Raw genomic sequence first — 25,617 nt, forward strand, 5'->3', positions numbered from 1 at the left:
TAGGCTTATTGTATTTCATTTACATTCTTTTTGTGAGCCTGGAAACAAGAATAAAACCACCTACAGAACCGAGCATCTACCTTTGGAATGCAGCTTTTACATCTTTATTTCATTTTTCTTTGTCCACTTTGATGTACTTTGTCATTAATCTAAAATAGATTGCCCTTCCACATGTTTTTCTATTTCTTACAAGATGAGGGCTTCATAGAAAGAGATTCTTTATACAGTATGTGGCATTAATTCCATCATGAGATTTTAATACTTTCTTCTTCATTTGCTCCCCTATTTGGCTCTACATTATCCCTCATTATAAAGCAATTAGGATTTAAAAATGGATAAAAGATAGATGTAGAGTATGTAACATTACTCTTTTTAATTTAGGGTGTTTTAATGGCACATTAAACATGTGCAATTCACAATAAACACATATGTTAAGTAAAAATTGAATTAAGAACTTTTTTGGTAAATATAACAAATGAACTTCTAATCAAGGCTACTTTTAATGTGTTCATTGTTCTATAAAACTAGAACAACCAAAGTCACCCTAATATATTTAATTTTAAAAAACTATTAACTGATAAAGATTTTACTACACAATGTAACCTCTTTCTTTTTCGTAACCCCAACCACTAAGTATGCCCCAGAATGGTGATTACTCAGCTACTGAAAGCAATTTTTCTGAAATCAGAACTAAGAGCATGCTATTAGGTCATGTATACCTTGAACAAGTTGAAATATTTGTCTGTAGATCTACAAAAAACAAACAAACAAACAAACTATAACATGGCAACTATCATTGCAAAACTGCTCTATTAAGACTATTAAATGAGCTCTGGCTTGTGTGGCTCAGTGAATTGATTGCCAGGATGCAAATCAAAGGGTCACCAGTTTGATTCCCAGTCAGGGCACATGCCTGGTTTGCGGGCCAGGTCTCCAGTAGGGGGGGGTGTGAGAGGCAACCACACATTAATGTTTCTCTCCCTCTCTTTCTCCCTCCCTTCCCCTCTGTCTAAAAATAAATAAATAAAATACTTAAAAATAAAAATAATAAATTAAAAAAGAATATTAAATGAATGAGTTTCTTTTGGTTACTGAGATTAAAATAAAAAGTCAAAAGTGTATCCTGCTCATGCAGCTTTTTAATTAAACTATTTATAATTATTGTATATTGTAAAATGGCACACTACATACTCTATTAGATTTGCCCATGCTGCTCCATGTATAAGAAATTACCATCGAATTTGCTTTCACTAGGTAATCTCTCTCCTCTGTTCTGCATTTTTTAAATACATTTTCTGGAACAGCAATCAGGTCATTGAATGTTAGGTTACAAAGGCTGTGTGTCCGTGCATAAGTAGTCTACCTTAAGTGACCATCAGTTGCTTATAAACAGACCAGTAACTAACTTTTCAGTACCAAGCTGACTTGACTAGTTTCTCATAGAATTAAAATACATTGATTGTATCAAATGATGAATTGACATACTAAGACAATTACTAGTTCACTGAACTTTAAAGACAGATAAGAACTTAGATCAAGGTTTCTAAATCTAAGCACTACTGATATTTTGGACCAAATAATTTTATTTTATTTTATTTTTTAAAGATTTTATTTATTTATTTTTAGAGAGAGGGGAAGTGAGGGGGAAAGGGAGGCAGAGAAACATTGATATAAGAGAGAAACCTCTATCGGTGACCTCCTGCACACGGCCTGACTGAAATTGAACTGACAGCCCTTTGTTCTGCAGGAAAACGCCCAACCAACTGAACCACACTTAACCAGGCTGGGGCAAATAATTTTTTTAATTAGAATATGATTATTGATTTGAAAGAGAGAGGAATGAAGAGAAAGAGAGAGAGAGAGACATCGTGAAAGAGAGAGACATTGATTGGTTGCTCCGACTTTGGTATTGAACCCACAACCTAGCTGTGTGCCCTGGTGGAGAATCGTACCGCCAGTCTTTTGGTGTACAGACTGTGCTCCAACCAACTGAGCCACATCAGCAGGAACAATTTTTCCTTGTTGTTGTATGGGGCTGTCTAGGGCATTGTAGGATGTTCAGCAGCATTCCTGGCTTTTGTGCACTAGAAGCACCAGCAGCACTCCACTTCAGTTGTGACAACCTGAAATGTCTCCAGATTTTACCCATTGTCTTCTGGGGGACAAAATCCCCTCCTTTTGAAATCCACTGCCTTGAGAATATCTGACCCAATATAGTCATTTATCAAACTTAAAGCCAGGTAGATAAAATTACTTGGCAAAGGTAACTGAAAGAATTATATAAACATCATTATAATTGAATAATAATTTAACATCATTACTTCCAATTCCACATTCATAATGTATTTTACACAGCTCATGTAATAAGCATATTCACTTGATTTTGGGGTTGCTATATGGATTGTGAATTTGAAATAACTATATCTCACAATGTAAGTTTAGTAGGTGATATTCTCCCAGATGAACCAAAAGTGAACCTAAGTAAAACACTACTTAGTGTTTTACTAAGGATTTGCTCACAGGAGAAACTATTAAGAGAGTGAAAGAGGCAGGATAGAAAAGGGAAAGTGGCCAAGTAAGTGTATAATTTCAGGTGAGGTCTCAGAGTCAGCCTAATCCTACAGGGAGCTCTGGAGCATAAAATACACCTCAAAAGTGTTTTGGCCTTGAGGCCAAGGAGCTTTTCTGTTGTTGACTATGGACCATTTTGGGATTGGATGAGGGAATGTAAAATTCCTAGGCATCTCCAATTCCCTATACTGGAAAAGAGACCATGGATTGTCTGAGGACTGGAAGGGGATAAGAGGGATATAAAATCACTAGAGATTTCTGATTCTCGGTGTGAACAAGGAGACCTCATGCCCAAGGGTGACTCTCTGAGGGTTAAATGTATGACACCTCAGCAGCAAAGCATGAAGAAGTCTGTCTAGAAAGGGATGCACAAAGCTGGTAAGACATATCTGAAGGTATCTGGGCAGGGCACTTACGGTGTTTTTACTCCAGTGGAATTGTGGAAAAAACAGGGAATTTAGAGATAGAGAAATATATATATTCAAGTTCTGCCTTTCTACTCACAACATGACCTCAAACAAATTACTTGAATTTATAGACCCACAGTTTCTTTATCTTTAAACTTGAGGCGATAACACCTAGCCTAACTCATATGATGTGAGAATTAAAATATATAATAAATACAACATGGAAACCATATAACAAGATTGTTATTGTACTTTTCAATTCATGGAAAAATATATCTCCACATTTTGTTTAGGTTTTTTTACATTTTCTTTCATTATGGCTACAAAATTTCTTTGTAAAGGTCATATACATGTTATGTTAGATATATTCTAGGGTATTTGACATTTTTAATCCTATTGCAGATGGTATTTCTTAATTTTATATTTCATCTTTTTTCCTGATATGAAGAAATGCAATTGATTTTGTTTTAAGGAATTACTATCTTGAAAACTCATTATTTCTCATACATTCTTCTTAGGTTATGTTGGATTACTCAGATACATACAATCAGATCATTTCTGAATAACACAATTTTGTTTCATTCTGTACAATTTCACTCTGTTTTGTTTATACTATCTGCCTTCCTGTGGAGGTGAAAATATGCAATACAATTTTGAGTAGCCATGTAGACCATTATTGTCTCAAATGAAACTCTTTCAAAATTTCACTAATGACCAATAATCTTTAGCAGGTTAAAGAACTTTTTTCCTGTTACTAGGCTAAGAGGATTTTTTTCTTTTTCTTTTGTATGCTGAATGTATGTTTGAATCTATCAAATGCTTTTTCATTAAAATAATTTTATGCATTTTCTCTCTTATTCTGACCTTGTAATGATACATTAGCTTGCCCCTGGTGTATTGATGTTTTTATATGTTGTAGATTAAGTAAACTTTTATCATGTCTAGAGTTTTTGCATCTATGTTCATGAGTGAGATAAACCTAGAAGTTGGCCTCCTTGTACTTCTCAGCTTTCTGTGCCAGGGGTATGGTAGCGTGAAACTGAATTGGGAAGTGTACCTTTTTCCTGTCCTCTGGAAGTGTATCTGTGAGATTAGAATCACTTGTTCTCCATCATTTGAAAGCACTAGAAACCATCTTTTGCTCATCATCCAGGCAGCAATATTTCTTACAGTTCCTGAGAGTGGGTAGGGTATGAGACAGCTTTACCTCTGGTTCTTCCTTAGTTAGGGCTGCCAGATTTAACAAATAAAACTGAAGGGCACCTAATTTTGAATTATTTTAACTGTCTGTGTTAGTTTTCTATGGCTACCATAACAAAGTACCACAGACTAGGTAGCTTAAACAACATAAATTTTATTTATTTATTTTTACAATTCTGGAGGCTAAGATCAATGTGTTGACAGGGTTGGTTTCTTCTCAGGTCTCTCTGGCTTGTAGATGGCTGCCTTCTCCTTGTGTTTTTTACATTGATTCCCCTCTGTGTATAGGTGACCTAATTTCTTCTTATAAGAACACCAATTATATTGAATTAGGGCCCACCCTAAAGATGTTATTTTAATCTAACTGCCTTTCTAAAGACCCTGTCTCTCAATACAGCCACATTCTGAGGTACTTTAAACATATGAATTTTGAGGAAACACAATCTAGCCCATAATATTTTCCATTATACATATACATTTTATATACACTTTGAAATAAAAAAGAAAAAGCATGTGGGATATACTAAACCATTATTTCTTATTTATGTAAATTAAATTATAAACACTTCAATCATGTATCTTTCTTTCATTATATTCCCCTGATGATTTACCTCTTTTTAACAGTTTTTATTTTTATAGAATTTGCTTATAAAATTCCTTGAATTTTCAGTCTGTCTTCCATTTCCATTGTAGCATAACTACAACAGAAGTCACTGTAACTTGTTTCATTATTTCGTCCTTTGAAAATTCACTAATAAGAATATATGCTCATCGCCAGCATTATGGGCTGGTATATTGAAAATGTACTGACATAGTTAACAATTCTGAGAGCTGCTCTTCAATTTTGCTTTGTTCAGTCACATAATACCATCTTTCATGGCACACCTCACCCTTCCATTGTTCAGGATTGTGTTGCATCTCTTAACTTTTTTAAAAAATGTTGCTCACTGACAAAAGAGGACACTCTCATCAAGTGTTATCCTTCTTGCTTCCTTGATGGAAGAATATTCAGTAACATTCATGTTACTAATTCAAATTCTTCAAGTGATGAAATTCATTTCAAGTGATAGTCTTGACAAGTTTCATAATAATTATCCACTCCAAGTCAGAATTTCTTTTTTTGTTCATTAGTAATGTTGTTCTTTTTTAAGAACAGTCTTGACACATGAAGGGAAACATTTTTTTACCAGTTCACTCTCTAACGCATTCAACAAGTTCCTTTAGTCAACGAAGCATGTTAACAATGCTGCTCTTCTTGCAAAGTACATAATCTTATTTCTAGAGAAACATTAAAAACTATGAACAAGAAATAAGCAGACTTTGTTCAGTGGCTTATTGGAAAAGTCAACAATTTTGGGGATTTTCTTCAGAATTAAAAAGTGATATCAGAGCTTCAAATAAATTGAAGTTTCTTTCAACTGCATTTGTTAAAAGGAATCAATAGATTTTTGAATGAGAATTAAAGAATTCTAAATGCTAACAAACTCACTACAATCCTTTAATAACTCAGTTCAAAAAATATAAATGCTGAAGTAAGAATCATTTTGTGACTATTACTTCACTTTCAATAAAAGAACATCAGATGCTGTTTAAATTGTATTAGGGAATGCAGACTGGTGCAGCTACTGTGGAAAACAGTATGGAATTTCCTCAGAAAACTAAAAATGGAATTGCCTTTTGACCTGGCAATTCCACTGCTGGGACTATACCCTAAGAGCCCTGAAACACCAATCCAAAAGAACCTATGCACCCCAGTGTTCATAGCAGCACAATTTACAATAGCCAAGTGCTGGAAGCAACCTACGTGCCCATCAGTAAATGAGTGGATGAAAAAACTGTGGTACATTTACATGATGGAATACTATGCAGCAAAAGGAAAGAAGGAACTCCTATCTTTTGCAACAGCATGGATGGAACTGGAGAGCATTATGCTAAATGAAATAAGCCAGGCGGTGAAAGGCAAATACCATATGATCTCACCTATAAGTGGAACCTAATCAACGAAATAAACATGCAAGCAAAATATAACCAGAGACATTGAAATTAAGAACAAACTGACAGTGATCAGAGGTGATAATGGGGGAGGGGGAGTGTTGTTAAGGAACCTATACAAAGGACATGTGAACAAAGCCAAAGGGGTAGGATTGAGGTGGGAGATGGGGATGGCTGGGGTGGGGTGGAGTGGTGGGGGGGGAGGTTAATGGAGACAACTGTACTTGAACAACAATAAAAAAAGAAAAACAAACATTTAAAAAAAGTTTTTCTGTGGGAGATCCTTTTCCAAGAGGAATCCTACTTTGACGGATGTATCTTTTGATAAAGAGATAGGAAGTGAAATGAAAATTTAAAATAAAAATAAATAAATTGCATTATGCAGAATATAGAATACAGATAGTACAGATAACATTTACCACAGAATCATGCACACTTTGATGTCAACTTTAACCTCTTTAATTCATTAAGTCCTAACTAAAACAAAAGGAAGTCTGCAAAAAATGTTCTATTGTTTCTGAGGCCACATCTGCAAAGGATTTTACTCACAATAGTCTTGTAAAAAATCCTTTTCTTCTGTGGCCATGATGTCAAAAAGGTGAAATATTTAAATCTTTGATGATCACTGTAATAGTAAATGCAGCTACTGTATTTTTTATTATTGCAGTAGATTTATCTGGTTCTGCAACTTCAAAATTTTCTTCTACCTTGAGGTGAAAAATCAGTGATATACAGTATAGAAGGCCATTACAACTTCTGTTGTGATTGTTTTATCCTTGTAATCTGAATATCTCTTAAATAAAAAATGCACTATTTTTTAAATGTCATTGGTACTAGTTAAGGAAATCATACCTCTCTCATGCTCAGCTGTTAGTATAAGCTGGTCTATATCTGGATTTCCACCTTTTTCTCTGTTGAATGAAGTATTGCACGTGGCACAAAATGCTTTGAAAGGGCTTGTTCCTCATTTAATAAATGTCCACCATTCATAAAATTTATTGCAACATTTAAACTTATGCTTGGGCATTTTGAGGTTCAAATATACACAAAACTAGATGAAAGCAACCATAACAGGGTTTGAAATGACTGAATTTGAAAATCTCATGACCACATCAGTCAGTATGCCTGACACTCACAAGCCTGAACAAATCTGTAAATAGGGTTTGTTGAATGGTTGAAATGGTTGTGAAATTGTGAACTAAGAATAACTTGAAATCCATATTTGATGCAAAAAGGAGAACTTCTCATTAGCTTGAGGGGAGAATTGTATTGTAAGGCTCAGTCTTCCCAAATAGTGCCGGAGCTGATCTCGTATGAAGTTTTGGTTAGTTTGGGGATTCAAGAATGGAGGACTTACAAAAGCAGAGTGTTAGGGATCAGCAGACTTATGGCTGTGTTCCTGCAGTTATTAGAGTAAGGCCGTTATAGACCTGCTGACTTTCAGAAGTATGGCCTCTGGACAGAAGAACTTGCTGATTGGATGCTGACTGGAAGTGTGAGACTGTCACCAATTGGATGACTTTCAGGACAGCTGTTTGTGAGGGTATCACTGATTGGCTGATTTTCAGGAGCCTGACAGTTTTTGGAGACAGTCATTGATGGGTTGATTGCACTGATTATATATTTAGTTAATGGTGGTTACTTGTTCATGACATGGGAGTAGGGCCAAAAACAGGCTTTTTCTTTCTGGAATATTTCCTTTTTTTAAATTTTAAATACACCCGCCACCCCAAAGCTCTCAAGAGAGCAGATCTTTATTTGTGAAGGTATGATTTTTCCACACAAGTGATTTAATCACAAATCACTATGGTTGAAAATAGCTCTAACTGCTAAATTTGTGTAACTTGCTAAAAAAAGCTGAATATAGGACATTAGGGTGTCCTGACAAAGTTGACATAGAACATGAGACGAAATCCAATAGAGCACATGTCCTGTGTGTTCAGGACGGTTGGCAACCCTAGATGAAGTCCATGTCCGAGGCAGGGCCTTCCAGCACTGAGCTTTCCCAGCAGTGTTCTGGGAGCACCCTGGAGTTCTGTGGGTATCAGGGTCCACTCTCCCCAAGGGGAAGAAAGGGCTGAGTAGACAGGACTCTGGAATGGTAATCCCTACTTTGTCCAGATTGCTAGACCTTCCTTATGTCTACATGATGCTGAATTCTAGATTCAGATCCCTGCCTGACAGCCTGCCATTAAGTTCTCTGGACTTGGTTTTGGTGGTGGTTTTCCTCAAGAACTCTAGAAACTGCTCTCCCCCATCACCCTCCACATGCCCCTCACTAGCTGAGATTGTCTGGCCCCAATCCCCAGTACCTCGTTATTCTAACTCTTTCTTTCTCAATGTAAAAGGAAAATTTCTTGTTGACATCAGTTTTAAAGCATGTTCAGAGGAATCATGTGACTGAGAACATCTCTGTAGAAAACTAGCTTTACATGGGCAAGAGAGTAAGTTAATTTTCTGCACAAACTAGTTAGAAAACAAGGAGCTACAAATTAATATAACTATGAAACATTTTTAAATATAAAAGTTTGAGTAAAAGTTAAAGGATCAGAAAAACAAAATGTGAAGAATATAGGGTATTTACAGACTTTAATTTGTGAAAATATGAATTGGTAGATTAGTGGGATGATACTTTGGCAATATTTATAAAAATTTACAATTTTCATACCCTCACAAATTTATCCCAATTTCTGTCTGCTTTCCTATGTATATTTCCCCAAGAGTTGATGTCCAAAGATGTTGATTTCAGTTCTGTTAACCATAGAAACTAGTGGGACCTACTTATATATGCATCAAGAGGAGAAAAGTTAAACTATTATGAAACATTCATATTTTAGAACCCTAGAGAGTCGTTAAAATAATGAGGTACATTTATATGTGTCATCATGGAATGATGCTGCATTCGTTTGATTAAGTGACAAGGTAAACGGGAGAACAATATGTCCATTACTACCCATTATATTTTAAAAATCACAATATATTTTATAGCACACCTATCAATTAAAAGCATAAAATATCTTTAAAATAATATATACCATATTTCTATTGTGGTTACCTCTGAGGAGAAAGCTTAATTTTGGAAGAACATTATAATGGGATAAGATAGATTTATGTATGTTAGAAATATTTGCAACAGGAATATATGCACTATTATTAGCTTTGTCATTAAAATGTTAAAATAAGCTTAACAACATAAATAGTACCTGTTTATTAGTTAGAGAAAGTAACTGCCATCTGATGCAAAATATAAAACCTAAAATCTGAGTGGCTGGACACAACAAAGATTTATTTCTTGTGCATGTAAAATTTGATGTGATTTGGCAGGGGATTTTGCTAGTGACTGACTCAGAGGTTCAGGCCGCTTCCCTATTGGAGGATATATTACTTAATAAGGGCTTTGGGGGAGGGAGTATTTCCCAACTGAGTGCATCTCAAAGCTCCTAGAATTTGTGTCAAGGACCAACTCCTTCCCTCCCTCCCAGTTGTCCTTCCAACAATACATCTCTTTTTTCATTCATTCACTCCCTCCAAAACTCTAGGCCTTGCTTAGTTTGTCAAATTATATTGAACATAACCTATTTAAAATGTCCCTTAAGTGATGTGGGCTCTGGATCTCCCAGCCTCGGGCAAAGAGTGCCAGCTTCGGGGTATCTTACCTGAAGAAGGTATCACGCTTATTTCTCACAAACTCCTTGAAGATGATGTTCATAAAACATGAAATTTGTGCATTGTGTTCAATTGCACTTGGACAACAATATAGGATATATTCCACTCTTCTCTCAGGTGGGATCTGGTTTATCCATGACCCCAAAGCAACTAGTAAGAAAAATTTCCTATTCCTGGCCCCTGCTCACCACTCCCACAGCCTCATCTACTGTACCATGCAGCTTAGTTTAAAATTACTTCCCAATGAAGGGCGTGCAGTTACCCAAGGCCTCAGCCTGCCTTGTCTCAGGACCTTTACACTAGATTGCCTTCACACAGACCCCCCCCCACCTCCTGACTTCTTTTGAAGTTTTCTTTTGGTATTAAAGGATACCCACCATTGTCTTTACATGATCCTTGCTCCTAGTCTCCCCAGTTCTATGGGTGGGTAGTGAGTCTTGTTTATCCTAGCATCCCCTGTGCTAACATAGTGCTTTCCGAAGAACAGATGCTGAATTAATGTTCGGGGAATAAATGAGCCAGTGTACAGAGGGTCTAATTTATTAAGATTTATTTCTCATACATCTTAAATAAGCTAAGAAAATGCATGTATATGTCATCTAATTTTACAGAACAGCAGATTAAAAGGAATAAGAGAAGCCAAGAATTGTTTTTTTCTTGAACCCAACTATTTTCCTGCTGAGTTCTCCTGACAGTTCTAAGGTAAAGTCTATTCAAATGTCATGTTATCTTTTCAAGAACACAAAATAAGACAGTCAGTTTCACAATTTAACTTACAAACAAATAAAACTTGCATTCTTAAATTGCATAAATAGCAATAAGTATATGACCAATGTCATTCATAAAGTTAGATTCTGAAGCTAATGAAATGTTTATTAAAAAGAACATTTGAAAACTAACTCTCCCAAATAAGATAAACCTCCCTCTTAATCACATAAAAAAGTGACACAAAGAATCTAATATACTATGTTCTTTACTGCTGTACCCTAGCACTCCACTACCTTTCATGAAGAATCTGCCTCAGATGGCACTGGAACTTGCTGTGTCCATAGCAGTAGTGTCCATCCTGGCTGAAGCTGTAGCTTGGGCTCTCTCTTCTTCATCTCTCAAAGCCTCCTCATACTGCGATGGGAAGTCAGTGGGATCACACCCATTGACCTTGGCCAAAAACTCCAGCAATTTCATCTTGCTGACTTCAGCATGGGCTCTTGGACCCCACAGGAACTCATAGCATAGAGGATCACTGTTGGGCACCTGGTGGTACTCCAGGTATTTTTCCTGCACCAAATCTTGGGTGATGAGTTTCCTGGGCTCCCCAAAAACGAAGTGATTCATCCCAGGATGTAAGTTCATTGTATTTAGCACTTCCCAGATATCCTCTTCAGTGGCGCTATTGCCCTTCATGAAGATCACACCCAGGACCATTATCAAGAGGCTGGTCTTGGGCACGCCCTCATCACTACTCAGCCTTGGATCATAGGTGATGCCTAATTTGTTAACAAGGGCATAGCTGTGGCTGGTCGGGTCTACTTCCTCCACATCAACGCCAAAGACCAGCTCCATGTACTCAAAGACTCTCCTGAAGATCTCAGGAAAGTCATCCCTATACTCTTTGATAACAACATCAATCATGTCTGCCTTTGTGATCGGCTCAAACATTTGATACTTGTGCAGCAGGAACTGCACCAGCAAAGTCACCTTCTCATCTAAAGGGTCTTCAGGCAAGCTCTCGGTTTCCGACAGGGACTTTGAAGAAGCTGAACTATCCTCCCTTTCTTGGCTGCCAGAGCTCTCATCTGATTTACCTGATGAGGTGAAACCGAAGAAAGTGGACGTTGAACAGGTACTCTGAGGACTCTGTGGGCTATCGGGTGTGCGAGCAGCCAGAGCCTCCTCCAGATGATCAGGCATTAGAGTATAGAAAGGGGAGGATGGGCTCACCTCCATAGCCTCGAAAGCCTGTGTAGCATCCAGGCCCTCGGTGTTACTATGGACATGTTGTTGTTCCTGTGAATCATGTGGAATCTCCTGACGCTGAGACATGATCACTCTAGTCGGTGGTAGCAGGCAGGGATTTGGCAGGAGGGAAGATTAAAGGGGTCCACAACCTAGGGAGAAAGGGGGATGTGAGTGGTCTCATCCGGGAAACTCAACTCAGTCTGACCGTTAGGCCGCTAGAGCGCCACAGCCTGACAGTTACTCCGCGAGCTTCCCGGGATAATAAAAGGGACGGAACTTTATTCAGTGGGGCCCCTTCTATTCTGAGATTATTGGCCCCCTCATTCAATGTCCTTACCTTGACACTTGTCCAGTTCTAGAATTACTCTTTCTATTGATTAAGGCCGCGTCTTTCAGTACAGGATTTCACCAACGAAACTCGAGACCGGAAGTTGGAGGATGTCCCTTCCGAGCTTACCCCTAATCGCAACTCCATATGTTGACCGGGCCGTCCCACCCTGAGTGTAGGAGTAAGGTTCCGTGGGCTCCTTATATTCTGGGGTATTTAACCTCATTCAGTGTCATCTTACGGTATCCATTTAGAGCCAGGGATTCCTCCTTCCACAAAATTGAGGTTGTGCCCCATACACCAAGACCCTCATCACCACTGTCAGACTCCCAAGAGAGCAGAGTCAGAGGAAGCCTCTATCAGAGTTACTCCGGAGCTTCTCAGCACTAACAATAACGGTGGAATTCTTGGAGCTTCAGCCATTCTGCAGTTCATGGTGCTCTCAGTCTCAGCCCAATGTCTTAACCGGGACACTTCCCACTGTTAACATGAGGCTGCGCCTCCTCAACTCGAGGCCCTCATTAGTTTTACACTCTGGAGTCCCCAGTCAGGGGATGCCATTTGTAGCCACCTCTGCTGGGAGTCTCCCAGGATTGAAAGCAGGTGTGGGGCTATATGTGGCCCCTCTCTTCTAGGGTAACGGTTTTCCATAGCTCTCACTTAGGATCTATACTATGGCTGCAGTCCTTTTGATTAATTACTTCCTAGGCAGTGCCACCTCTCTGACAATCTGTCTGCATTTACCACACTGTGACTCTTACACAGATTAAGTCCAAGTTCCAAGTTAGATGCTAGGTGGTCAAGCTTCAACACAGTGTATAAACACACACACAAACAGCCCTTCACATGGGGTCCTTTCTCCAGTCAGTTGAGAATCTGTTCTTAAAGACTTTCTACAGGGAAGAGCCTATATAGACACATTGTTACGGAGTCTTGCAACTCCCACTGCAAACATTGCATCACTTCTTATAATCATGAAGTGGAAGAATTCTAAAGGCCAGCAAGGGCCCACTAGGTTAATGTCTGCCTCCTGACTTCTGATCACTGGATAAATAATTGAAATAATAAAGCAAGACAGAACTGTGATTTTACAGATGAGGAGCCTGGAGCATAGGAAAGTGTTAAAGTGTTTTGCAAGTGATTTGTTACTGATCAGAGTTAAAATATTAAAGTGGTGTTCTATGACTATGTTCTCATTGAAAACATTTCAAACAATAGATTCAAAACAAAATTCTATCTTGCCTTTTCAGTCCTTTCCATCACCTGCACCACCATATAACTTTATTCTGAGTTAATTTTTATAGATATAATTGTGCATTTGATTTACATAAAAGTTATGTAAATTACATAAATATAATAATCAAGTACATATTATTGTGCTATTTGATCTTCCCTTTAATTTATAATCTGTCTTGAGGAGTGTTTCATATCAATCTTCACAGTGACATGAAAGTTTGGAAAACAGATATTTTGTTATTATTTGCAAATTGAAGATGTCCTTGATGACATTCTATATATTTTCTATATTCCTAGACTTTATAAGCGCTCTATATATAGATCTGCCATTTTTTCTTTTATCTAAAAAGTAAAATAGGTGGCTATTTCCATAATTAAAACATTGTCATGCTATACAGTAAGTCAAAAAGCTGAAGTAAAAGTACTTTTAATGTAAAAACTGGAATTCTAATCACAGTAGTTTTAATGTGTTTGTTGTTCTATTAAGACTTGAAATAAAGAACAATCTGACAGTAACCACAGAAGAGGAGGGGAGGGATAATAGGGGATAATGGGGAGGCCATCAAGGAACATGTATGAAGGACACATAGACAAAGTCAAACGGGGGTAGGATCAAGGGTGGGAGGTGGGGATGGGTGGGGTGGAGGGTCATTATGGGATAAAAATGGAGACAATTGTACTTGGACAACAATAAAAAAAGACCTGACAATTGTTATTGGAAATTTGCTGTACTGAGAAAAGTAAATTAAAGCACTAAATTACTTTTTCTTGGTTCCTGAAATGAAGATAAAATGTCAAAATGTCAATACTGTTTATATAGCCTATTGGTTAAGCAGTCTATCATTGTTTTGTGTCATAAAATAGCCTGATATATACTATATTCAATATGCACAAACCACCAGAATAAATAGCAATCATCTTTCAAATGAAAATGCTGATATCCAAATAAATGCAATGACTTGGCCAAGTTCACTAAATAAATAATACACACACTTGACTGATTAAATAATCAACTCAAATGATTAATTTTAATTCCATAACCATAATGTAATCTAAAAATTTTATTAAAAACACATTCTCATGATCTTGTAGTTAAAATGTAGATGAACTCATAGTGAAATATATATATAATTTAATATAATTTATATAATTTATAGCATAAAATAGGTATCTCAACTCAGGGTCTCCAAGAAGCAAACCCTGAATGAAAATTTGAGTGTTAGTGATTTACTAAAGAACTATGCCCAAGGTAAAACCAGTAAGAAAGTAAGGGCAGCATGATTATAGAAGAAGAAGCAGCCAAGCAAAGATACAATTGTAGGTAGGTGAGCTTTTAGCCTGATCTGATGAGGAACTCTGGAACATAAATTAAACCTCAGAGTTCACCTTGCTTTGTGGCAAAGGAACTTGGCTTTTAAACTCCCATACCAGTCACTCATTGGTATTGTGGGGTGGTGGGGGAGTAAAGCACGAGGCCTCTAAGATATTTATGATTCTATGTTTAGGCAAGGAGACTCCAATGTCCAAGAGCAGCCCTTTTATAGGTCAATCAAAGGTACAAACATTTGGTACCATCACATGCACAAATGAGGAGATCAGCACAGATAATTAGGAAAGGGGATCTGAGAAGATCATGACTCTATGCACCAGTGCCTGCAACTTGGTACTGTGGGAAAAACACTGGGCTTTAGGGAAAGAATTACATGTTCAAGTTGTGGCCTTGCTCCTCAGGCATAACCTTGGGCAAGTTACTTGGGAAATCTTACACAGATTTGTGAATAAATTCTTTTTAGTTTTATTCCCAAACTTTAGCAAAATGCCCAAAACACCATTGACATTCACGAATAGTGTTGAATAAATGAAATCTATAAACCTATTTTTATGTAGCTCTAGTAGGATTCATCTTGTTGAGTTTTGTCATTATTATTGTTTGTTACTTTTTATTTTTATATTCCTCCCTCTATTGCACACAACTTTACTTCCATAGTTTTAATTTATATCTATCTCTAGCCCAAGCATTATCTCTATCTCTACCTAAGGATTGACTGGGATTGATTTTCACATCATAAAATTTTTATCTATCTAGGCCATAGATATAATCACATTTATGTATTTATTTATTTTGAAGGAACTTAGCAGCAAGTCTGCCAGCCAGATCCTAGGAAGCAGATTTGAACTCTGGACCTTTGATTAATTTCCCCATATGTGTATTAAGACCAAACCATCAAAAGTAGATTTGATTAGCTAATTACTACTAATATAATCAATGTTGATCTACCAAGTCATACTTAAATGGAAAAGCCATGGAAAATAAAGTAGAGGTTATGAACTTATTGTTCACTGCCTGAAAACATGAGGAATATTTTAACTTATATTCACTCTGGGGGGCCATGGGAAAAGTTTATTATAAAATACCCCATCATTAGGTTGCTTTAAAATCTGTTCTTATTTTGTTATTTCTTATACCTCATGGGTCGTTTATTTCTCTTCAGATATTGATGGCTTCAAGATAGTGCTTCTCAAACTTATTCAGTGACCTTAGGAGAGAAATTCATAAACTTCTATGTCCAGAAATGTACAAAAAGAAGAAACATTTTTTAATGGAATTGTAAAAGTAGGATTTTTTTCTTGTTGTTAAAGTACAGTTGTCTCCATTTTCCCCCTACCACTCTCCCCTGTCCCAGCCACCCCCACCTCCCACCTTCAATGCTTCCCCTCTTTGGCTTTGTCCATGGGTCCTTTATACATGTTCCTTGATGACCTATAAGTAGAATATAATCAACAAAACAAACAAGCAAGCAAAATATAACCAGAGGCATTGAAATAAAGAACAAACTGACAGTAACCAGAGGGGAGGAGGGAGGGAGATAGTGGGGGACAGAAGGGGAAGGGTCATTAAGAAACATTTATTGAAAAGGTGCTTGTGCCTGGCGCGGTAATGAGGATTATCATATTTTATTTCTCGTTTTATACTCAGTGCGACTCTATGAGTTAGGTACTACAGTCATCCCACTTCCACAAATAAGGAGATTCAGGCTAAGAGAGGTTAAGTAATTTGATCATGGCATGTAGTTAGGAAAAGGCAAAATCTGGATTCACAGTAAGGTGATTGGAAGCCAGAGACTCAACTCCAACTTCCAAAAGGGAGAAAAAAGTTTGAAAGTCTATATTAGACCTCAAAGCTCTCTATGGAGAATCCAGCCTACTTTAAAACCTGGGAAATTGAAAATACAAAGAGAAGGCTCTGCTCCCCCAATTAATATAACCTACATTACCAAACAAACCAGAAAATTGTTTATTCTCCATAACTTTCTTAACATATCTTAATGACCTATTCTTCACCCCTAACTCCAGTGAACACAACTGCTTATTAGTGAAATATCATCATGAGAGTTTGTACAATGAAAACAGTTGAAAACCCCACTTAGATTCCTTAGACACAAAAGAATAGTTAACAATCTCAATGATTCCTTGGGGGATTGAGGTTTTCATAGGAAAGCTAAAAGTCTTAAGATAGCTTTTCATTTACCTTTAAAAAGACAGATTTTAACAATTCCGTTTTAGCAGAGCAGTCTTTTTTCAATAGAAGTCAAGAACTAGACAGTCCTAATTGTGCTGTTTCACTAACAAGAACATTTAAAACAATTTTACTGCCTATAATATGGGTACACACTCATATTCAATGAGAAACTCCATTAATTCATAAAGGAAGCATCACCAAGTGCAGGGAGGGCACCAAAGTGAGCAGAGCAACAGCCGAAATGGGAGGTTATTTTGTTCACAGAAGACGTACACCTGCAAATTCTCAAATCTGACCTGGCTCACTGTGGACTAAATTAGAGATGAAACTGGCTCAGTGCTAGCATTAGGAAAGGCTTACTCTTCATTGGGTAACTCTTCACTTCATCCAAAATGACCAAAATACAGTAGGAAGGAACATAAATCTTGCACAAAACAGATCTTCACATTGCAAGCATTAAACATGGATTTGGGGTAAACACCTGCATTGGTAGCTGAGAGAATGACACAAGACTTTGGCATATGAACCCCATTATGTATGTAGCATTATGAGTATAATCCATGAATCACATCTGCCCCAATACTGTAGTTCTGTATTGCTACAAACTCTTAAGGACAGACCAATTACAGATGGAAAGTCCCACTCATTTATCTAGGCAGAGCCCCAGTATTCCCCGTACTGTACATCATGCCATAATTAAGTTAATTGAGACAATCTAATTTCTGATGCTCTGAGTATAAGGCCCGACATTCATCGTGTTCCCAGGGTTTGTCCACCACCCTTGCTCTGGTTGTGAAAATAGCATAGAAGCAAGTGGAGTAAGGAGAGGAGGTGGGACTTGGTAGCATCAGTTACATTTTCCATTCTCAAACACACAAAATAGAGAAGTGAAAAGATTATTTTCATGGCCACGCTGTGGTGACTGCGCAGGAGAATTCTGCTAGGGTGGCCAACAACCTACATGACTAGAGAAGGGAATAGAACGGAAAGCCGTGTTTCCTACTGAGAATTATGATGGAAAGTTGTTGCTGCCAGGACCTTGGGTTATACTGAGACATTTTCTGAGCTTCCTCTGAGTTTCTGGACAAGACCAGTTTTGCAAAGTCTGAGAGCCATAGAACTGCTCTTCTATTTCCTTCGTTAGGAGCAATTAATCATGGTTGGATGCCACCAACAAATATTTTTTTTAGACGGGCAGGAAAATTGGAAAGGAAATCAGGAAGAGTGTTCCATTCTAAATACATCTTTATTTATTTTACATTCAGTGCAGGATGTTTTTGTTTTATTAGTACACTTCCAAACACAGAGCTGAAAACCCTGAGGCCAAGTAGGTTTATTACACTACAGTCTTGTGCTCCCAGTCACACCTTCTTGCTAATTTAAGGATGCTGTCAGTGCATTTTCCTCCTAGTAATAATAGACAGGCATTTTCCTTCTGGTAGAAAGACACAAGGGTTCCATATCTGTGCAATCCATAGGTCTGTTCCTAGGTGTATGGTTACATTTGCCTTTTCCCAATATTTTACACATTCCAGCTGCAGTTCTTTTTGTGAATTTTAATGAGAGAAGATTTCACACAAACTGGTCTCAGTGTGCTTCAAAGGACTTTCAGTAACGGTAGTATGGGACTTTTTGGTTTTGTTAATGAGAAAAATGAAATTTCAAGGCTCCATACTTCACTCCTTCCTGGTCCAACTTTGAGGGTGGGTTCTGAACAGCCTCTTAGAAGAGAGCACAAGGATGCTGTAAGCACCCTTCAATGCCTGGCTTGATCCTGTATTGTCCCCTCACAGAAATAGTCACATTGAAAAGTTCAGTTAAGCTACAAAATTTCCAGTATCTGCAACTTAAAACAAAAGCAAAACCAAAAGCAAGCACAGAAACAAACCAACCTTTCCTGGAAACTATGTTTTCTTCAGCATAGTGTGTGAAGCAAAGATCAACATGAGAGTGTTTTATTTACCTATTTTTCAGAAGTAGGGAGAAATATTAAATGAGGTCTACAATAACTATTGTTTTTACTATTCCCATTCAATATTATTTCTTATTTTGTGTTATAGCTTGGAGATTTCACAGAAATCCCTGTAAACTCAAAATGCTGTGCTTAATATTGCTCTAGCTCCTCAGCAATTGCCAGAAAACTTTTATTTCCATTTGGTTTCATTCGTGTAGCATTTCTGCTTTAATGAAGGCTGTGTGACCTGTGGTTAAAAGCAAATGGGAAACAAACTTAAACCCATTCATTTCACAATTTAAATGGAAATAATCCTTGTATTCAGTAACTTCCAAGGACATTTTTTTCATCTAAATATGTCCCATAAGCTTTTTGCTCCCAGTAGTCTTAAATCTAAGCTGTGATGTTTCATGAAATCAGTCTCATTGCAGATAAAGTAAGTTAGACATTTTTGCTTTCTGTTTTCCTGTTATGCAACAAGTATTTATTAAATATCCATTTTTGAGCAAGTCATATAAACTTTTTGAGATTCCAACACCTCATTTCTAAAGGAAGATACTAGACTAATGTTTAAGATACTTTGAACATTAATGTTTCATTTATAATCTTGCTATAGGCTTAGAATCTTTCTAAACACCAAAAAAGGTTATATATAAGAGTGACTGTCGTGACCAACTGGAAAGATAGTGGACTCTATAGTAAATAGACCGTGTTCAAATCTAAGTTCTGTTCCTCTGTGACTTCTGTGAGCCATAATTTTCTCACTGAGCAAATGAATACATTATTACTGTCCTCACAACATTGTTTGGAGAATTAAATTAGAGTAAAGAACAAAATATGCAACACAAAGTAGTTTAACAATACCGGCTGATCTCTTTTGTCTTCTTTCAAATTGCTTCCACTCCAAGCACCAAGAGAGGATCTGTGCAAAACAAAAAACATATAGCAATGCAATGTTAGTAAAGGCTGTATAAAAAGCAATTTATACATAATGGACATCTTTGGTTCACAGGTCCATGCTCAATCCACTGAGCTACACCAGCCGGAGCACATAATGGACATCTTAAAAACATTTTGCAATAGGGAGTTCAAATGAAGCTTAGCTGCCCCAGCCCTGTTTAATTCTAAACTCTGATCCTTATTTATTCCTGATTATTGCCTTGACTTGACATCTCTTTTTGGTGCTCCTCGTTAACCCTTGGTATGGTAATAGATCAAATAAAGTCTGAATCCATTTTCCCATAGTTATGAATGTTTAGATCAGATGTAGGAGCTGTGGATAGGACAGGAATCAAAGTTCTGAATTGAGAGGTAGATCACTGCTAAACGGTGGATGCTTGGGGCCTGAACACAGCTAGAAAGTCCACTTCTTCAGCTTAAGCTTACTTCACAAATGAATTAATCAATCCCTGCTAGCTGAGGCAGCCTGATTCCCCATTGGGCCCTGACAATTCATTAAAGATAAAAAATAAATAAGTAAAAAGTCAGGAGAGCAGACATCCTTTATCAAAACCTTCTAATAGGCACATAGCAAAAAAATTATAGAGAGCTTTGAGGTGCTTAGACTAAAAGGTATTGCAAATAATACTGATAAAATCCAAAGTTATCAGTAAGTCAAACTGATAACTGTTATCAAAATTATCTATAAGTCAAACTATGTAGTTTGCTCTGCACAAGTTTGGATGGCCTCCAAAAATCCTGTAATTAGAACCTATTAGAATAACAGGCAATCCAGTACACCTACCTTATTTTACAGATGAAGAAACTGAGGCCCACAGAAGTTAAATGACTTGCACAGTAGCACATAACTCAGCAGTTAAGAGCAAGGATCTACTCTATCATTTCCTACCAGTGAAATTTCTGCAAGTACATGGCCTTTCTAAGATCCAAGATATTTATATGTAAACTGGGTCTAGAATAGTAAGTAACCCATTTATATCTGTATAATACATGCAAAATATTTAGAAAAATGCCTGACATATATTAAATATTATTATCATTATTAAAATGTGGGTTAAATGTGACATTATGATAATTTATAATTTGGAATAATGAATAGGAGGGCTCTACTTTTTTTTCAATTTTAAAATTATTTTATTGTTGTTCAATTACAGTTGTCTGCATTTTCTCCCCACCTCTCTACCCCACCTCAACCAAACCTATCTCCCTCCCCTGCTTCCACCCTCCCCCTTGTCCATGTGTCCTTTATAGTAGTTCCTGAAAACCCTTCTCCCCACTATCCCTTCCCCCCTCCCCTCTGGTTATTGTTAGATTGTTCTTAACTTCAATGTCTCTGGTTATATTTGGTTTCCTTTTTTCTTCTATTTATTATGTTCCAGTTAAAGGTGAGATCATATGGTATTTGTCCCTCACTGCCTGGCTTATTTCACTTAGCATAATGCTCTCCAGTTCCATCCATGCTGTTGTGAAGGGTAGGAGCTCGTTCTTTCTTTCTGCTGTGTAGAATTCCATTGTGTAAATATACCATAGTTTTTGGATCCACTCATTTGCTGATGGGCACTTAGGTTGCTTCCAGTACTTGGCTATTGTAAATTGTGCTGCTATGAACATTGGGGTGCATAGCTTCTTTTGGATGGGTGTTTCAGTGTTCTTAGAGTATAATCCCAGAAGCGGAATTGCTGGGTCAAAGAGCAGTTCCATTTTTAGTTTTCTGAGGAAATTCCATACTGTTTTCCACAGTGGCCTCACCAGTCTGCATTCCCACCAACAGTGCACTAGGGTTCCCTTTTCTCCATATCCTCTCCAACATTTGTTTGTGGATTTGTTTATGTTGGCCACTCTGACTGGTGTGAGATGGTACCTCATTGTGGTTTTAATTTGCATCTCTCTGATGGCTAGTGATGCTGAGCATCTTTTCATATGTCTCTGGGCCCTCTGTATGTCTTCCTTGGAGAAATGTCTGTTCAACTCCTTTGCCCATTTTTTAATTGGGCTGTTTGTCTTCCTGGAGTGGAGTCATGTGAGTTCTTTATATATTTTGGAGATCAGACCCTTGTCTGAGGTATCATTGGCAAATATATTTTCCCATACTGTTGGTTCTCTTTTCATTTTAATGCTGTTTTCTTTAGCCATGCAGAAGCTTTTTATTTTGATGAGATCCCATTTGTTTATTCTTTCCTTTATGTCCTTTGCTTTAGGGGACATGTCTGTGAGGATGTTGCTGCATGAAATGTCTGAGATTTTCCTGCCAATGTTTTCCTCTAAGACTTTTATGGTGTTACGACTTATATTTAAGTCTTCTATCCACCTTGAATTTATTTTCGTGTATGGCGTAAGTTGGTGATCAAGTTTCATTTTTTTGCATGTAGCTGTCCAGATCTCCCAACAGCATTTGTTGAAGAGGCTATTTTTGCTCCATTTTATGCTTCTGCCTCTTTTGTCAAATATTAATTGACCATAGAGACTTGGGTTTATTTCTGGGCTCTCTGTTCTGTTCCACTGGTCTATGTGCCTGTTTTTATGCTACTACCAGGCTGTTTTAATCACAGAGGCCTTGTAATACAGTTTAATATCAGGTATTGTGATCTCTCCTGCTTTGTTCTTCTTTCTCAAAATTGCTACAGCTATTCAGGGTCGTTTATGGTTCCATATAAATTTCTGAAACATTTGTTCTATATCTGTGAAATATGTCATGGGTACTTCAATAAGGATTGCATTGAATCTACAAATCGCTTTGGGTAGTATGGCCATTTTGATTATATTAATTCTTCCAATCCATGAGCATGGTACATGCCTCCATTTGTTTGTGAGGAGGACTCTACTTTGTATATTACTTAAACTAAAGAAAATTTAGATCATGTTTATGATCAACCTTTGACCTTGCAAGCAGAAAAAACTGCAAAGCAGAATATTTTCCCTAATATTTTCCTTAAAGACAAGTGTCTTTTGCCAAAAGCCTTCTATTATAGCAACATTCAGAGAAATTCCCCAGTAGATATAATATTTAGAAGAAGTAAAATTTATTTCCCTATAAATTCATAATAAATATTTACTCTAGAACATCCATATACACTGAGTGATCAACCCCCTACCTAAAAAGGAATAAACCCAATATAACAAATGAAAGAAAAATAATAAAAGCTTCAAATATTATAGTTTTATGGCATTGAAGGCTCCTTTGTTGTGGTATTGTGTGGCCTTCAAAAACCTAGACATGTTTTGAGGTTTATACAGAAAGCAATCCTTACCAAATAAGAAGAGATTTATGTAGATCCATCTTCCTTAAGCATTTCTTCTTCCTGTAAGTCTTTTCCAGTTGTTAAACTATTTTGAAACCCACATGAGGGCTTGCAAGATAAAGGGGTAGTATTTTAAACAAATGTGTAAGTTGCATTCACACCCATTCTAATTCCAAATTGCACTGTTTATGCAGTTTTTTTCAGAAAAGACATAAGGAAACCTTCTGTGTCATTTCATTTCATTTCTTTCATGCAAATGCAAAAGAGACTAAGCTCTCTTGAATGGAGGTAAACTTGAACCTTAGCTAGATAGTTGCCAGAAGCCAGGTCAGTGGTAAGTGGTTCTAGGGCTATGAGGTGTCATAATGGAGCCAAGGATGTCAGAATGCTAAAATTAGAGCACAACCCAGGGCATTCAAATGCTGAAAGACCCTTAGTTAATCCACTTTGAAACTGTAGAGAGGGTTCTGCATCATGTGTCAGAATAGTAGGCAATATTATCTGATCCAATCTTGCCTTTGGAAAAGAGGTAAATATTGTTAGAATAAGTATCTTATAATATAATCTGATGTTTTTTCCTGATTAGAACCAGAAAAAAATAAAAGACTTGATTATGCCCACTCTCACATGCATGTACCCACTCTATTTATTTTTTCTTAACTTGGAGTTAGACTTGCACCCATTGTGGAGTACACGTCATATCCCACAACACATCAGTAATCAGCAGGAGGGGCTTTATGGAGGATGCTATCTTAGTCCTCTATAAAAGGTTCTATAATGCAGACCCTTCCCATTATGATCACTGCTCATTTTACTAATAATATATTTCATGGTCTATGTCATGGCCCATAAGATCTTGAAAAATATTTAGATATTTCTATTCCTTCATATAAACATTACACATTTTGTTTTTAATATAATTATTCCCAAGTTAATTATTTCCAATAGCCAGTTATAAAAACTACATGTACCATGGTCAACATTCATGCACTGAACAATATATTCTGTCTCAAAATGTAACTAGATGCATCAGGTAAACCAAGTCCCAAGGAAGGCACATTTGCTTTTCATTTAATTTCCCAAATGTAAGACTACCAGATGACTCATAAAGTTGTTATGCCCATTAGTATCAATGAGATTACTCAGGATGAAATAAATACTTGAAGCAGTTTTATAGTAGTACTTATTTTTTGCCCTGACACAATGATTTTGGAGTAACCATGTGGGCTGAAAACCATAAATCATATATGTTTGAGAAAAAATAAATTGGGTAAAGACTGGATATTATTGAATTTAAAGGGTTGATTCTTTATGAAGGAAGGTTTTTGTTAAGGGAAAATATATTACATTATGGCACCAATCAAAGTGACATTTATTCTGTGGTCTCTAGAGACTTGCTGCTCACATCAAATGGAAGACTGACTTGGTCCTGAGCCTCAGGGCCAAGTTGTTCTACAGGTTGAACTCCAACTTGTCTCATTACATGATTAATGACATCTGCAATAAGAGTGATGCACAGTTAAGTTTGTGGTGCTTCTACACAAATAGGTTCAATTTTAAAAGTTATAAATTATAAGGGACAGAATGTTCTTTTATGCAACCAGGAAATCACTTTTCCTGGTGGGCTTTTAATAACATTGAATTTATCAAGGGTTGACACTTCTGTTATTTCCTCTAGGCTATAAAAAAATAAACCTTAACTGTTCATCCACAAGAGCCAGGATATTTTTTTTTAAGAAGGAGAAAAGGATGAAGTGGTGATATGAATACCACCAGATAAGTGATTACCAGAATATATCGCATTCTGTCACTGAATTGCCTTACATGAAGCATCAAGGGTGAATGTAAGGGCTTCAAATGCCAAGGTAACTTCTATGATGAAATTGTGCACTTGAAGATGGAAGAACCATGACTATCTATTTCCAAAACTAGTTCATCACCCCAAATGGAAACTGTGTTCCCATTAAGCAAAAACTCCCTTACTCCCCTTCTCTTCAGCCCTTAGTAATCTCTAATCTACTTTTTTGTCTCTTTGTATTCGTCTATTCTGAGTACTTCCTATAAGTGTTATCATGCAATATTTTTCATTTTGTGTCTGGATTATTTTGCTTTGCTTAATGTTTTCAAGGTTAATCCATACTGTTGCATGTGTCATAAGTTCATTTATTTTTATTGCTAAATAATATTTAATTGTACAGATATGCCACATTTTGTTTACCCATTCATCTGCTGGTAGACTTGGGTTGCTTACAACTTTTGATATGAATAAGGCAAAAAATAAGAAAGACTTCAATAAAATCCAAATAAAAATACTCTTACATGGCTCTTCTGTCAGTCTTCTAGTAATATAATGTTTACCTTGTCATGGTTGAGTTTACTTTATTGCATTATATTTAATACATGAGATATAACATGCAGAGCACTTATGGGGCTACTGAATATATTGCCACCTTCAGAGTATATTATTGAATATCTGGATTTTTCTGAAAACACAGCCAACTTCCAAAAACTAGAAGTTTCACCTAAGCCCAAACACCCACTGAGTAAATTTGGCTCATCATCATCCATGTGTGATTTTTCTTGTC

General features: G+C 36.9%; 1 protein-coding gene across 1 annotated transcript; it reads right to left on the reverse strand.

Annotated features, from left to right (window-relative positions):
* Positions 1–10,856: 10,856 nt before the first annotated feature.
* Positions 10,857–11,879, reverse strand: LOC112310297 (melanoma-associated antigen B16-like). Its single transcript, XM_024566515.1, has one exon. It carries the CDS (start codon positions 11,877–11,879, stop codon positions 10,857–10,859), a length of 1,023 nt encoding a protein of 340 aa, XP_024422283.1.
* Between the last annotated feature and the right edge of the window lie 13,738 nt (positions 11,880–25,617).

The sequence above is a fragment of the Desmodus rotundus genome, chromosome X (genome assembly GCF_022682495.2).
Source record: "Desmodus rotundus isolate HL8 chromosome X, HLdesRot8A.1, whole genome shotgun sequence".
NCBI lineage: Eukaryota > Metazoa > Chordata > Mammalia > Chiroptera > Phyllostomidae > Desmodus > Desmodus rotundus.